Source organism: Cibotium barometz, chromosome 52, assembly GCF_041138505.1.
Source record: "Cibotium barometz isolate CiBa-2024 chromosome 52, ASM4113850v1, whole genome shotgun sequence".
NCBI lineage: Eukaryota > Viridiplantae > Streptophyta > Polypodiopsida > Cyatheales > Cibotiaceae > Cibotium > Cibotium barometz.
The window spans coordinates 13,317,041-13,333,168 of record NC_141097.1 but is presented as its reverse complement, the minus strand read 5'-3'; the positions used below and the strand labels follow the sequence as shown (position 1 = coordinate 13,333,168).

At 40.0% G+C, this 16,128-nt stretch overlaps 1 protein-coding gene across 1 annotated transcript; it reads right to left on the bottom strand.

Moving 5' to 3' along the window:
• Positions 1–1,166: 1,166 nt before the first annotated feature.
• Positions 1,167–2,002, bottom strand: LOC147608824 (U-box domain-containing protein 30-like). Its single transcript, XM_086788671.1, has 2 exons — positions 1,590–2,002; positions 1,167–1,500 (listed from the first exon to the last, which is right to left on the bottom strand). The coding sequence occupies exons 1-2, from the start codon at positions 2,000–2,002 to the stop codon at positions 1,167–1,169; spliced, it is 747 nt and encodes a 248-aa protein (XP_086644797.1).
• Between the last annotated feature and the right edge of the window lie 14,126 nt (positions 2,003–16,128).

The window sequence follows — 16,128 nt, the reverse complement described above, 5'->3', positions numbered from 1 at the left end:
ATATAAAAAGATTAATCCAAAAAGAGATTAAGCACTAATCACTAATCAAAACATCAAGATCTAAGCCAAGAACTCTCATACTAATGCAATGAAGAGATCCATGGCTATGATACCAATGCAATGAAGGGACCTAGGGATTGCACTCATTGTATGGAGTACACAGATGTCCCAGTCATCCTAGGGATTAGCACCTAAAACATGGTAAGATTGCCATGAATCAGCCATGGAAGCTTAGGCATAAGTTCTAAGAAGACAAGATGTTTACTATCATATCAAATGATGGTAAAAAGAAGATAAAATGTGTAAACCAAGGTCACTTATATATACCCATGCCCCCAAACTATGCTCAAAGGACCCAAGGTCCATGTGCCTAGGCCCATACCCATACCCAATTGCTTCAGTAATGTACACAAATGTCTGTCTGGGGAGAAATACCCAGTAGGAAAAAGTGCCCCTTGTAAAGAATATTGGTGACGTTACATTTTATGCTACTATAGATGTGATATTAAGGAGGATCGTTTCAGTCTTCCATTGACGTTTTAAAGGTTGGGCAAGCTCTAGGATGAAGCTTGTCTCTTGATCAAATTCCAATATATATTCATGATTATTGAAGAAAAGGCAAAACAGAGGCTTGATGTAATTCATCAGGAAGCAATTACACACGGGCTTAAGTATAAGTTATAGTGGCTGTGGTGTCGTAAGTTACAGTGAGGTTAGCCAATTAGCTGGGGCAGCTAGAAGCTTCAAGAGCTCAGCGCAATGCTTCTTCACTGCGGAGCTAGAGTTGCTCTGCAAGACAAGAAGCAATCTTGCGGGCAGGCAAGGGATCGCACGACGGAGAGGATATTGGTGGGCGCCCCCCATCAGAATTACTACACCTGCATGATCACCAGGGTTATGTGCACGATTACGATCATAATTATCGTACAGCAGCAGCTTCTGTTCAGTATAGCCGTGCTTGAAGATGGCTAGCAATATCAACACTGCATATAATATGCACTTGTCCGAGTCTTTCATCAGAGCTGCAGTGAGATTAGAGACGGTGGTGGGTGTGGTTATGATCAGAGTCTCAGTAGTACTGCGGGGGCCTTGTACTAGTGCACCGTGATCAGCAGAGGAGCACATCTTGTACATAATCTCTAATGCGATCTCACAAAGCTGTGTGTCTAACTGGGTAGAAGCTCCACCATAGTAGAAACAAAGCCTTTGTCGATGACCCATCTCTCCATATAATCCTTATTGTTGTCAGAAGAGACGTTGATCACCATTTCCTTCAGTAAAATCAACCCTTCACCCATTGTAGATCTCTCTTGTAGCAAACACTTCACCCCAGACTCAACCCTAGACTCAAATCTCATTAACCCACAGCGTGCACCCACTATTGAAGCCAAAAGCTTTGCTGCATTCCTCCTTGCCTCCTCGCCATGGTGAAGAAAATCAAGCAGCCTCCAGCATACAGTCATCGCATCCCCTAACTCCTCCTTTGCTCTTACATCCAGTCTTAATTGCGCCAAAATAGATATTATCTCCAAACTAATCTCTTCTTAACATCAGCCTTCTTTAACATGGACACTAATACGGCACACCACCCCCCTGCTTGATCATATTGCACCATAAATCTTCTCTTAATCAACTCGCTTTGGCTGGAAATGATCCCTCTGATCTCTCCTAATTTAGCAGCACTGATCTCAAAAGTAGTAGATACTTGAAAGGCGTTCACAAGCCCTTGTAGTACTTCTTCGTCTTGCTCTTGCTGTTTAAGCCTGCTTTGCTCTGACCACTCTCTAATTAAGCGCCTAAGCATGTGATTAGGAGTTAATGAGAGATCAAAGAGCTGTTGCATTGTGATTGGGCAAGTCCTGTGGCCTGCATCCAGCCATTTCTGTATGCTCTTTCTGTCATAGGTATGTCCAGTCTGAAGAGTAACAGGATCCAGCATGAGATCTAGGGAGATGGGACACAGGAACTCATAAGGAACATCGGATGGATCAAAACCCTGCATTGTTTGCTTAGTCCCGGGATAAACAAACCATAATCTATGGATAACCTATAGATTGGATGGCCACTAATATAATATTAAGCAGCCTTGGATTGTGAATGAGAGGTTCAAACTGGCAATGAATGGCTTTGGTGTGTACTAACTACTATTGCATTTTCTTAAAAAAAAAGAAAAAAGAAAAAAAAGGGAAAAAAGAAAGAGAAAGAAAAATGTTTAATTTATGTAAAAGCATTTGAAAACACAAATAGGCTATATATAAGGTGGGCTTGAAAAAAAAAACCCACATGTTTGTATGGCCTTGGCCCTTCATTATCAAATTTCAACACAACGTTTTTTCAAATAGAACGGTTCAAACGGGCAATGAATGGCTTTTGTGTGTACTCTCCACTTCTTTTTAAATTACTCTCCACTTCTTTTTAACTCAATGCTTCCACTATTGCATTTTCTTACAAAAAAGAAAAAGGGAAAAAAAGAAAAAGAAAGAAAAATGTTTAATTTATGTAAAAGAAAACACAAATAGGCTATGTATAAGGTGGGCGAGAAAAAAAACAACCCACATGTTTTTTTTTCTCATGATGGAGTATATGTTCTTTCAAAACATTATTTTCTTTTTACCTGCTTGGAATAATATGACATCACTGATTAATGGGTTGGTAAAGGTTTTCTTAAGGGTTTTTTAAAACTTGGTAAATCTTGCTCCATCTTTTTCTTATTCAAACTAACATTGTTTAACTCTTGAATGTATTTTCTACATTTACACATTCTAGACGTATGGCCTTGGCCCTTCATTATCAAATTTCAACACAACGTTTTTTCCACCCTTAAAGGATGGTCATTTCATCAATATCATCATTTTATCCTTTTATCATTTTCTATAAAACACATGTATTCCCACCATCAACCTAGACCTTCAAATTTTGGAAGCACTCTCCAAGTGAAAGTTTGTGTACATTTTAAACCTCACTAATCATGGCTCAAAAAATTTTAAAATCCCTAGAGAGTACAATGAGCAACAAAATTAGAAGCCAATGTCATGCAACATCTCATGCTAATATCCATGTTAATTAGTGAATCCATGAGGTGACCTGTAACCTATCAAAAGATAAAATGGGAAACCCAAAACTATGTTAGCTAGATTAAGGAATTTGTCAACTTATTCATGTTTAGTAAGGTGTAGTCCCACTCCACGTAAAATTGATGAATGCTTCACCATGTTGATGATGACCAACCTACATGCGAAAATCAAGAAAACGTGAACTCTTCCATTTGTTGAGAAGTTTTATGAAAAATGAATAATTTTTTTAGCAGGTTTCTCTAAAACTTTAAATCTCAATGCCCCATATGTTAATAAAGCAACATTTATGTATCTCTTATCACTTATGTGACTCAGGTGGAATGATTCATATCAACATTTTAGATAAATTACTCTTAAAACATGCTCAAAATTATTGCTTTTGAGTTAGTTATGGAGATAAAATTGACAAGGTTCCCCTTTATGTCAACACATATGATAGAAAATTGAAAGATCTTGCCAATGTTTCTATACTTTCAAGTTCATATACAAAATGCATTCGTTATCTTATGCATAGTCATACCATGATATTAGGCTTTTTTAAAAACCGCTGTTATAGTTTTATCATCTCTCCTTTATCCATTGAATCCATTTTTCCTTGTGCACAAATGATAACTCATTGGGTTAATCATGAAACTTTACATACCTAGTAATAAGGGTTTACACATAGTACAATCCCACATAATTAACCCATAAACTGGAAAATGAATTAGTCACTTTACCACATCTAGAAGTATGTCTAAACCCTAAAGGGACAAATACACAAGTTGTAAATAGAATATGAAAGTGTGAATTTTTTTCACATGTTATCATGTAAAGGAGCTTTTTTTAAAAGAATTATTATGAGCCATTTATGATGAATTTTTGCATGTTTTCTTATGCATCTTCTTTCTTATGACATAAACTACACCATAAAAAGACAATGAGGCTAGGTTAATTTGCTAGGAAGACATTTATAAAAAAAGAACTAGAACCTCCATTTTTGTAGCAAAAAACAAAGGAAAAAAGAAAAAAGGAGGGTTGTAAAGAGCTTAATTTAAAAACATGTTGAGCCCTTGGATAAAAATATAACTTATATAATCCAAGGGCTCCCATTTTTCCTATAATTCAGGGTATTCGGTGGTGTGATGAGTTGCATGACCTTATTCTTTATCGATGATAAAATAGTGACCTCCATTCAAAGACTTTTATCATACAACACATTACCCTCATTTTGAGTTTTATTTACATAAATGAATCTATCTCTTTTATTTAGGGTGGCACTAGTTTTTTTTTGAATGCTTAATCAACAAAAACATCTCTTAAAAATTAGAATTTGGACTTATTTAGCATGTAGTGACAAAATTAGTATTAAACAAGAGGCTAAAATTGTGAAAGGACCCATATTAGAACAAGGGTTGTGTATACGGTAAGTTTATAACTTGGATTCAAACATTACACATCAATCTCTTTATAAATATTTTTTTAATTTAAAAAAAATCATGTTACACTAGTTTATACTAATAGAAAATAAATCGTAAGGTAGGGAACTCAAGGGGAGTATGTTTGATGTGTAAAGAAGAGACAAATCCACATGTTCCTTTTTGTTACAATTAAGTACATGGACATTTGCATTTATAGGACTAGTAGCGAGAGTGAGAGACTATGCTAAGCTAAATCTAAGGCCTCATATTATTCAACATATAGTACTAGTATCGAGAGTAATATGCTAAGTTGAATTTAAAAGGAATATTATTCAACATTATATAGGACTAGTACTATTGATAGAGATAAACCAAGATAATTTTTAAATATTTATTCTATAGTACTAGAGATAACTATGCTAATAGTGTATTATTAAAAGTGTAGTACTAGAGATAGACTTCTCTAATTATTATTACATATTATATGATAGCCTTAAAGTTGAATTTATTTAATTAATACATTTATCTACCTTCTCCTTTATTAATTTTGGTTTTTATTTCTACCCAAGCCCCACCTTTTTCTTGTAGGATCCCTTCAACATATCATACTAATAGCCAATATTCATTTTCCACTTCTTCCTTTATCCAAAAAATATTACACCACAACATTTTTTTTATTAGATATTTTCAACACCTAGCACATTCTAAAGTTTTGTAGCTCTTAATTTCTCAAACACATCTTTCACCATCAAACTTCAACATAACTTTTTCTTCTACCTCTAAAAATAATGATCTCATCACCATCAATCCTTTCATCATTTGTGGATTTTTCTCATGCTTTTAAAAGATTCCACCAATGACCTAGCACTTATGAGGTAGTGTTTTTCAAACTCATTACAAGGGTTGGTTCAAACTTGCATGTCCATGTCTCCTTGGTTTCATTACATATAAATATTTATGTGGACCTGGACGTGGACCTATTCAAAGTTTTGTATCGTATCCTTTATTTCGGCCACCAAAAACTTGATATTTTTGAAGCATGAGAATAGCTCCCATAAGGATTGAATTTATTTTTTCAACATTTTGCATTGATGATATTTATGCAAAGACATGCATGCCCACCAAATTACTCTCAAAATCACACTTTGTGTACATTCCCTTGAGAACGTCACTAGTCATGCACTTTTAATGTTTTTTTTAACATTTTTCCATTCTTGTTCTTTGTAGATGTTTTTCTACGATCATCAACTCTCCACCCCAACCTCTCATTAAAGTAAGAGATCTCAAATCATTCCATTGATTATTCATTACACCCATGTGTGTTTGGGATTTTATCTTGTTCTTATGCACATAATGCATAGAATATACTTCTTATGCATAGTATATGCATCATGCATATACTATCCAATACGTATTATGAATTTATAGAGTAAGTTGTAAGCTTGCAATCTCATAAGCGAGTAAGTCCATAATCCCGTATGTTGGCAATCCTAAAAACATGCAAGCTAGCAAGTTCACAAGACCACAAGTTGGTAAGTTGTTAAGCCTAGAAGTTGATAAGTAGGCAAGTGTGCAAGTCTATAAGCAAGCAAACCTATAAAGTGATAAGATGGTGTATACTTATCTTTAGAATAGGTCATATTATTTCCATTATTATTACATTATCTCCATTATTTTCATTATTTTTACCATCATTTCCATTACTGTTATATTATCTCTATTATAAATTTTAAAATACGGGGTAGATTGTGAGTCTCCCCCAATCTGCCCCAAAATCTTTTTTTCCATTGCTATGTTTGTTGCTATTTTCTTTGTGTAATTAGATGTGACACATCACAAATAGCAACATGAAATCTAGTGAGTCTGTGTAGCGATAATTGCATAAGAACACCATCACAATATTTCACAGAGTCCCTTTTCTTGGCACTTTGGTTGTCTGGGCAGGATTGGTAGAACCTTTGTTGGATTACTTTTTCTTCTTTTCTTTGGCCTACAATATATAGCATTGTTGAAGTGCATGGCGAGGCTTCTTGCAGTACCAACAAGTAACTTTCTTTGGCTTCTTATATTCATCCTCAGCCTTAGAAGATTGTATAAATTGTTCTTTTGCTATAACTTCTTGTCTTTATCTTGGTGATAAGAGTTTGATCACACTGCTAGAACTGATAGATACATTCTTTCTAGACTGCTTCTCCTAGTACAACAATAAGCTTACAATATCTTGGTAGGTAAGAGGGACTGCATTGCCTCTCAAAGAAAGCCAGAGGGAAGTATTGAAACCTTGATAAGATCTATGTTAAGAGTTAAGGGTGATGTTAACCATTTCCTTGTTAGGAATGATCTTATCAATGTTAAAAAGTTACAGTTCGCTTAATTAGTTATGTAACTTTACGTGTTCATTCATGGACCCCTTCTCTTGCACTTTTTTGTTATCAAGCTACTTTTAAGAAAAATAACTTATGCATTGTTTTTAGCCTGATACATGGTAAAGTGTCCCAAGAAAGTTTAGAAGTTTTTCAAGAAGGAATGTGTAGAACAATTGCTCTTTTAATAGACAAATCAATTAATGCCAAAGCTTGTGCATCATTTAAATATCATCTTCTCTAATCTTCAATAAGTAATTGGATGGGCATCTTGCACTACAAGAGGATGACACTACAAGAATGGTCTATACATAGCGACCCTCATATAAATATGAAGAAAATAGCGGGGGTCGCTTTCAGGGATGCTTATGCGACCTTTAAAATGCAGTTGTATATGCCACCGTAGTAGCGACCCTAGCAAACTAGAAATGAGTGGTATATGCATCGAAATTGCGATGCATAACCCACCTTTTTTTTGGGGTCGTTTATGCATCTCAAATCTTTTAAAAAACTAAAACGTGTATTCAATTTCCTTTCGCTCGCGCACTGTAGCAGCTTCAAACATTCCCTTCCTCTCAAGCTCACGGCGGCCAACACAGGTAACGTGTGTGTTTTTTGGTGGTATCGATGCTTTGTGTGGGGTGTGTGTGCACTGTAGCAGCTTCAAACATTCCCTTCCTCTCAAGCTCACGCCGGCCAACACAAGTAACGTGTGTGTTTTTTGGTGGTATCGATGCTTTGTGTGGGATGTGTGTGTGTGTGGTGTGTGTGGTGTGAGGGGGACGGGGAGAGAGAAGGCTGTAGATGTGGCTCTGGGTGGAGAACACAGGTAGGAAGCGGTGGTTGTGATTGACGACGATGACGGGCGTGTAGGCAAAGGTCATCCTTGTGATTGACGATGACGGGTGTGTAGGAAAAGGTCATCCTTGTGATTGGCGAGACGAGCGTGTAGGTAATGGAAGAAGATCATAGTTGTGAGGCAGGCTGGGGATCCAGGCGACGTTGGTGGTGGATGGCTTCAATCGGCAGCAAGCCGAGCAGAAAACTAGCCAACACGGGTGACGCTATGTGTAAAAGAGACTGAAGGTAGCGACTGGCAGTACCTCAGGCTATTGACGTTGATTAGTAGACTCAGTACGCAATTTGCTCACGAATGACACCAGCAATAGCAATAGGCAGAGGCGTATGCTTCTGGAAGCTCTTGCTGTTGTAGAGGTTGAAGATGCTGCTATTGCAGATGTTGAAGACGCTACCATTGTGCTGCTTTGTAGATGTTGCCAGCATAGTAGACCTGGCTTTACGACCAAGCAAGGCTATACTAAGCAATCCTATGCTCTGATACCACTGATGGTATCAGATTCTACACTCAGATACTAAGCAATCCTACGCTATGATACCACTGATGGTTAGTGCCCCAGTGATTAGGGTTTGTGTTGAAGGCCTATGGAGGCTCAAAGATGAACGCCATTGCTATGTGGAAGCACTTGACATTGACAGTGAGAGAGAGAGAGAGAGATGTGATAATGCTCAAGAGTCAAAAGATATGCACTACTCAATGAATATTGAGATTGATAATTAGAAGCTTGAGTACAATGCATTTTTGTAGGCTTGAGCCTTATCTTTTTGACCAAGTCACATACTAGACCAAGTCTCCCTAAGAAAACTTGCTGCACACTTGCATAATATCTAATCCTAAGAGGTTGTTCTCACACAAACACACACTAGTACATATTAAAACACTCACAAGGAATGTACTTTTAATATGTACACACACTAGTACATATTAAAACACTCACAAGGAATGTTCACACACTATGGCTACTATTTCCCTCTCCATGTAGTTTGTCTCTAACCACTAATAAGGAAGCTTGGGTATACCTCCACATGCTTTTGGACATTAGTTTTCATTGGTGAGTTGATTTTTCACACACTATGGCTATTATTTCCCTCTCCATGTAGTTTGTCTCTAACCACTAAACTAAGGAAGCTTGGGTATACCTCCACATACTTTTGGACATTAGTTTTCATTGGTGAGTTGATTTTTGTGTGTATTTATGAAGTGGATGACTTTGTTTTATTCTTCCAATGTGCTTCTTTCACTACAAGAATGGTCTATACATAGCGACCCTCATATAAATATGAAGAAAATAGCGGGGGTCGCTTTCGTGGATGCTTATGCGACCTTTAAAATGCAGTTGTATATGCCATCGTAGTAGCGACCCTAGCAAACTGGAAATGAGTGGTATATGCATCGAAATTGCGATGCATAACCCACTTTTTTTTTGGGTCGTTTATGCATCTCAAATCTTTAAAAAAACTAAAACGTGTATTCATTTTCTTTTCGCCCATTTCGCACGCACTGTAGCAGCTTCAAACATTTGATTCGTCTCACAATCCCAAGCTCATGGTGGCGCGCACTGTAGCAGCTTTCAACATTCGATTCGTCTCTCAATCCCAAGCTCACGGCGGCCAGCACAGGTAAGGTGTGTGTTGTTGGGGTATCAATGGCACCAAAAGGAAAGGCACAGTGTGTGGACAGCATGGTAGTTAAGCGCAGTTTTTAAGGAATTTTTCCAAGGTATCTTGTCCCAGCAGCAGCAGGCCAACAGCCTTTTGGACTTGCCGACTAGCTCCGTTCCTCACATATATATAACACAAGTCATTTTCATCAAGAAGCAAGTCAATTCATTCATTCATCAGTCTAGCCATCAGTAGAAGTCATGTGAAAGGCCAAGGGTCACCCCCTTTAGGGCTGAACTAGGGCTCAGTCATGTGCATACATTCCTCTCTCTTCTCTCTCCTGTCTTAATCATATCACCCTGACACCAATCTCTGTCTCATCAAGTTCCGACACTGTACTTATTTGACTAAGCAAGTGGTTGTAACACCTTTTTGAAACTCTTTGGATTGCCTTAAGAATTCATTACTTGATATTATGTCCCATTGTCTAGACATAACAAGGCTAGCATGGAGGCCAGATAGTTGATTTTAGTGTGATCTGGATTCTGGGGTGCAACTTAGTTTTAAGGGAGCTCCTCTGTGGCAATTAGACCTTGGGTGAGGGGCATCCATAGGACCCACAATTGATTAGTCATGTCGAGCATTAGTTTTGGTTTTAACTACTTATTTCATAGATTGACAATACTTTGATTATTATGAATCAAGTGTGTGGGTTCATGTTCAAACCATAAATTGATGAGCGGGCAACCAAATAGAGGCTTCTTACTTAAGAGTATGATTAAGCTGTGAAGGGAAGTTCAAACATGTGAATTATCTTAATTCTCTCTCTCTCTCTCTCTCTCTCTCTCTCTCTCTCTCTCTCTCTACCTTAGTTAGACCCACCCTTTCACGCTACCTAAAACTCAAACCCATAGATTAACCTCTTATGTGCGCAAGGAGCGCACTCAGGAGGTCAAAAGACGATGTGCTGATTTGATTTCAGATTAACCTCCTGAGTGCACAAGGAGCGCACTCAGGAGGTCAAAAGACGATGTGCTGATTTGATTTCAGATGCAAGTATGGATGCAGAGGCTCAATATGTTTTTGATACTCTGAAAGAGGACTTCCATCAATCTCGCCAAGATTGGAGCAAGCCTGTTCCTCAGGTTACTTATAAATTGCAGCTACCATCTCTGGTACAACCGCTTAAGAAGCTTGCACAAACTGCGGTCATTATCTTCTTTCTGGGAAAGATACCATCTGCCAATGATGTTGCGCAATGGATTCAGTCTATCCTTGGTGGCTCTTTTGTGGAGGGGGTGTACTTGCCCTCTCGTGGGTTTTATGAAGTTCACCTCACCGATGCCTTGCAGAAGCAGCGTGTGCTTGAATTTTCTCCTTTATTTTATGGCAGCCAAATGGTACATGCTATGCCATGGTCCCCCAATAAGGACTATCAAAGTCTCATACGACATCATTGTCCTGTCTGGGTGGAGGTGGTTAATTTCCCAGACTATATGCGAGAAGAATTGCCAGGATTGGCCGCTGCACTGGGCCAAGTTATCTGCCCCCCTCACCCTACTGGGAATCGTAATAGATTTTGTTTTATGGGACACAGATACCCCTACCCTCCCCTCCATTGTAGTCGAGGTTGAAGGTTTGCCAATGGGCCAAAAGTACTTTGAATTGAAATGGGAAATTTTTGCAGGTGCTTGTTTTTCATGCCATAAGTACGGGCATCTGGCCTCTGAATGCCCTACTGTCTTGCATCCCCCTCTAGCCACTGCTATACCTTCTCCCCTGGTTCAGCCCACTCATAAGCAAGAGACTATTGGGTCCAAGAATTTGGATAAAAATGCCTCCAAAGTTGGGAAAGTGGCTTCGCAAATGCTAGCCATAGCTAAAGGCAAGGACAAAGGTAATGAGAAAGAGAAGGCCCCTAATAATGATGGTTTTTTACAGCCCAAGAGGGTGTTGAGGCAAAGACCCCTTCAATCTCGCCACTAGGATGCATCTACTCCTACTCCAGGCCAAGCCTCTACCTCAGCCACTCCCCCGGTTCTTCTCAATTGGGTTGGAGTTCTCCAAAAACACATTCCTATTTGTGAGTCTAAGGAAGGGCTATCCTTTGACCCAGGGAAGGAAGGGCTGCAGCCCATGATGGCTGATGCTTAAGCACTCTTTGGTTGTATATTCTTGGTCTCCTCCTTTGTATATATCCTCATGCTTGACAAACTCCATTGTGTCACTCTTATTGTATAGGGCCTCTGCAATCCTTCTAAGTGGAGGCTAGTGTGGAATTATGTTTTAACCAGGCAGCCGGACATTCTCTGTTTGCAAGAACATAACCAACATTCTATGGCTGGCTATTTTGGGGGTTATGATATCCACTATGTAGGTACTAAGCATTTCTCGGGTCTTTGCATATTGGTCAGACATGAACTGCAGCCCCAGCTTGCCTTCAATGATTGTGATGGTAGATGGATGGTGATTCAATGTGATGTCAATGGTGATATTTGGGAATTTGCCTCTGTTTATGCCTCGCAAACTTCTGCTTCCAGAGCTTCCATGTGGCATGCCATTGCTTCTTACCCATGGCGATCTTGTGCTCTTCTTGGCGGAGACTTTAATAACTCTCCCATGCCATCAGACAACACTACTCATAGATCTCATATGATTCCTTCTGAAAAGCGATCATGGGAGGAGTTACTTACCACGACACATGCACAAGATTTATGGACAGCCATGCACACTGGAATAGTGGGCTACACCTATCATCATAATGCCTTTAGTAACTACTGGGCTCGCTTGGATAGATGGTATTTACTGCATGCTCAACAATATACAGATTTCAGTCTTCATATTGAGGTTGATCACTCTCTTGGTCTCTCAGACCATGCTCCTTTATGGCTGAATATTCAGTTTGGTCAGCCCTGGGATGACATGCCTTTACATTCCATTCGGATGAAACATATCAATAAAGGATACCTGCAGCATGCACAATTTTACCAATTGATCCGATATGCCATAATTCCTCTTACAGTCCATGTCCATTATGACTGTAACTTTGCATGGCAACGCCTTGTGGACAGGCTTTAGCATGCTATTCATGAATATGGGAGTAATTTCATGCCTGATTGGAGAGCTAAAGTTCAGCATGCCAAAGCAGTAGTTCAGTCCTTAACTGCACATTCCCAATTGCAGCCCCTCTCCTCTCAACAAATGGACACTCTCTCTCAGTCAACAGCTCTCTTGCAAGCTAATGACCGACGGAAATTGGCCAAGTGGCAAGTTGGAGCAAGGATGACTCAATTCATGGATAAAGACTACTCTTCAAAATCTTTCTTTCAAGGGTTACATGCTTCCAGGAGGAAGACCTCTTGCCTCAGAGTCCGTAAACTGGATGGTGAATGGACTCGGTCTTTCTCAGAGCTCCAACATGAATGCTTTTCTTATTTTTAGAAACTGTTTGCACCCCATGCTACCACTTCTTTGCACGAATTACAAGCTCGGGATACTCTTTTACAGTATGTTCTTCCCATTCTCAACCCACAGGAAGCTCTCAAACTTGATATGCCTTTCACTGATGTGGAGCTTGATGATGCCTTGTCCCATCTCAGCACTGGTAAGGCACCAGGGTATGATGGCCTCATGGTGGAATTTTTCTTACACTTTTGGGAAGACCTTAAACGTGTTATCCTGCGAATGATTAATGAGGCTTGGCATACAGGAGTACTCCCCCAATCATGTAAGCATGGCATAGTTAAACTCATCCCCAAGCGGAATTTTTGTGAGCATCTCATGGATTGGAGGCCCATCACATTGATGGCTGTTGCAAGTGCTTTATGAGGGTCTGCATCCCTTGCAATATGGCTTTGTTCCTAGGCAGCAGATCCATGATAATATTGGCAATGCTCTCATGGCTATTGAATATGCAAAATATTTTGTCCAGGATGTTTTTATTATGCAAGTGGACTTTGCTAAAGCTTTTGACATGGTCAATTGGGATTTTATCTCACAGACAATGGCTCGAATGAGATTCGGGCCAAAAATGGCTAATGTCATCTACTGCTTGTATGCTGACTCTACAGCCCAATGCATCCTTCGCAATCATCTTTCTCAATCTTGGTCCTTGGGTCGTTCGGTCAGACAAGGGTGTCCACTCAGTGCCCTCTTATATGCCATTGCCACTCACCCACTTCTCAGATACTTGGATCATCTTACCGCGCAGGACCTTCTCATTGGTCTTTAGATTCTTGGAGCCCCTCCCTTTATGGCTCATGCATATGCAGATGACTCCTTCTTTATGCAGCATAATTCTCCACAGCAGTTGAAGACTCTTATGGACACTCTCTCTATATATGGCATGGATGCTGGCCTGCATGTCAATTTTAACAAATCCATCCTCATACCTTTGCATTTATATGGTTGGCATGTTCTTTTATGGCCCGAACACATTATGCAACCCTATGATGTGGTCCGCCATCTTGGTTACCCTATTGGCTGGTACATCACTAGGAAACAACAGTTAAAGTGGATTTTTGACAAACTTCATGCCAAGCTCCACTACTGGAGGCTCTCCACCTGGCCACTCCATGTTAGGCTCCGGATTGTCCAGTCGATTATCATGGCCTATGTTCAGTACTATTTGCCTTTGATACAATGGACCTCTCAGGACACTTCTACTTTCATGTCTCAGGCTATGGAGCTGTTATGGAAAACAAAGTCTTATGTGCTAAAGCTTTAAGACTTATGTGGATGGCAAAAGTTTGTTCCCCGAGGATGCATGGCGGATTGAATATGCTGAATATTACGCATCATGTCTTGGCAAGGAAAATTCCTCTCCTACTCACCTTTATTCGTCAGACGCAGCCATGGACTCATATGCTTACAACCATGTGCACGGCCTTATGCTTTTTGAACATGGTACATGGATCACTGATCATTGGGAGGTCATTTTGGGCAGATTTGTAGGTTATATCCTGGGCTGCCCTTTTGCCACTTAACTTATTTGCGATTGGAAACAGGTCCTTTCGCATGCTCATTGGGCACCCTTCCTTTTGTCTCATGCCAATTCCCCTCGGCAGGAAAGCATTTATTGGAGTGCTATTTTTGATTCTCCATTGGCCCTACAAGAGCCAATTCAGGCATACAATCTCAGCAAATTGGGGATTAGGTATAAATGATGTTGATGCTACTGGTCAAATGCTTTCCTTCCCTCTCACGCTATGGCTTCCTATCCACTAGCCATGCATCACAGGTTCATTTGGAGGAAAATTGCTGACTTGCTGCAGCCTTTTCTTCCCATCCCTCCTTTATCTAACAGGGACAGATTACAGGATTGGCAGTTACACCTGGTGGGCTCAAATTCTCGTCCTATTATTCTTTCTGACCTAACGGTTAGGACGACATACTCTTTCCTCCAGCCATCACCATGGATTCATTCACATGCTAATTCTCTTTGGCATATGACAAAATCACTTGCTTGGTGGCGAAAGAATCTTCGCAATTTATGGAGGAGTAAATTGCCTCTCAAGCAAAAGCTTTTCCTATGGCGTTGTCTTACAGGTTCCTTATCTATGGTTGTCACTCTTGCTAAACGAAGGATTGCATCTGCTTCTTGTCTTCGATGCATGGCCCCTTCTGAAATGGTGCCTCATTTGTTTTGGATGTGCTCCAGCACTAAGGCCTTCATCCACAAAATTTCCATGTTACTTCGCCTTCGTTTCCCTAACTCTTTTTTTGGGAAACACTTTTGGCTTTTTGGCAGACTCCCTACAACCACGGTCCATTCTCAAAAAACACATTCCTGTTTGTGAGTCTGAGGAAGGGCTTCCCTTTGACCCAGGGAAGGAAGGGCTGCAGCCCATGATGGCTGATGCTTAAGCACTCTTTGGTTGTATATTCTTGGTCTCCTCCTTTGTATATATCCTCATGCTTGACAAACTCCATTGTGTCACTCTTAATGTACAGGGCCTCTGCAATCCTTCTAAGTGGAGGCTAGTGTGGAATTATGTTTTAACCAGGCAGCCGGACATTCTCTGTTGCAAGAACATAACCAACATTCTATGGCTGGCCAGGCTAGCTATTTTGGGGACTATGATATCAACTATGTAGGTACTAAGCATTTCTCGGGTCTTTGCATATTGGTCAGACATGAACTGCAGCCCCAGCTTGCCTTCAATGATTGTGATGGCAGATGGATGGTGATTCAATGTGATGTCAATGGTGATATTTGGAAATTTACCTCTGTTTATGCCTCGTAAACTTCTGCTTCCAGAGCTTCCATGTGGCATGCCATAGCTGTCACGTGCACACCATTCAGGTGTACAGTGACATGGCATTATTTTATGGCATGGCATTATCAGGCATTTAATAAGGATTTATCAGGCATTTTATGGACATTTAAATGAATGTTCTCAGCATGTACCACATGGTATGGGTTGGATTCAGCATTGTAGCATCATATTAACCATCTAGACAAAAGCATTGGGGCTTGTGGAGGTAGTCGATAGCATTCAAGTAAGCCGACCAGCCTTTAAAGCATTTATGGCATTTAAATGGTAGTCGTGAGCATATTCAGAGCTGGCTGACTGCAGCGAAGTTGGCCGACCAGCACCAATTCCCCATATATAAAGAAACGCATCATTTCAACATAGACATCTGGATCTCTTCAGCGTTTTCCTTCTTAGGAGCAAAGGGGGATACAGTTTAGCATCCAACAGTCTGTTCCTTCAGCGTTTCTACACCAAGAGGGCTAGGAACAGCAGTGCATCCATGCATCAGCATATTCAGCCTTCTCAACTCCTACATAGAGGGATACCAGCATACAACTAGTGGAACTCAGCATTG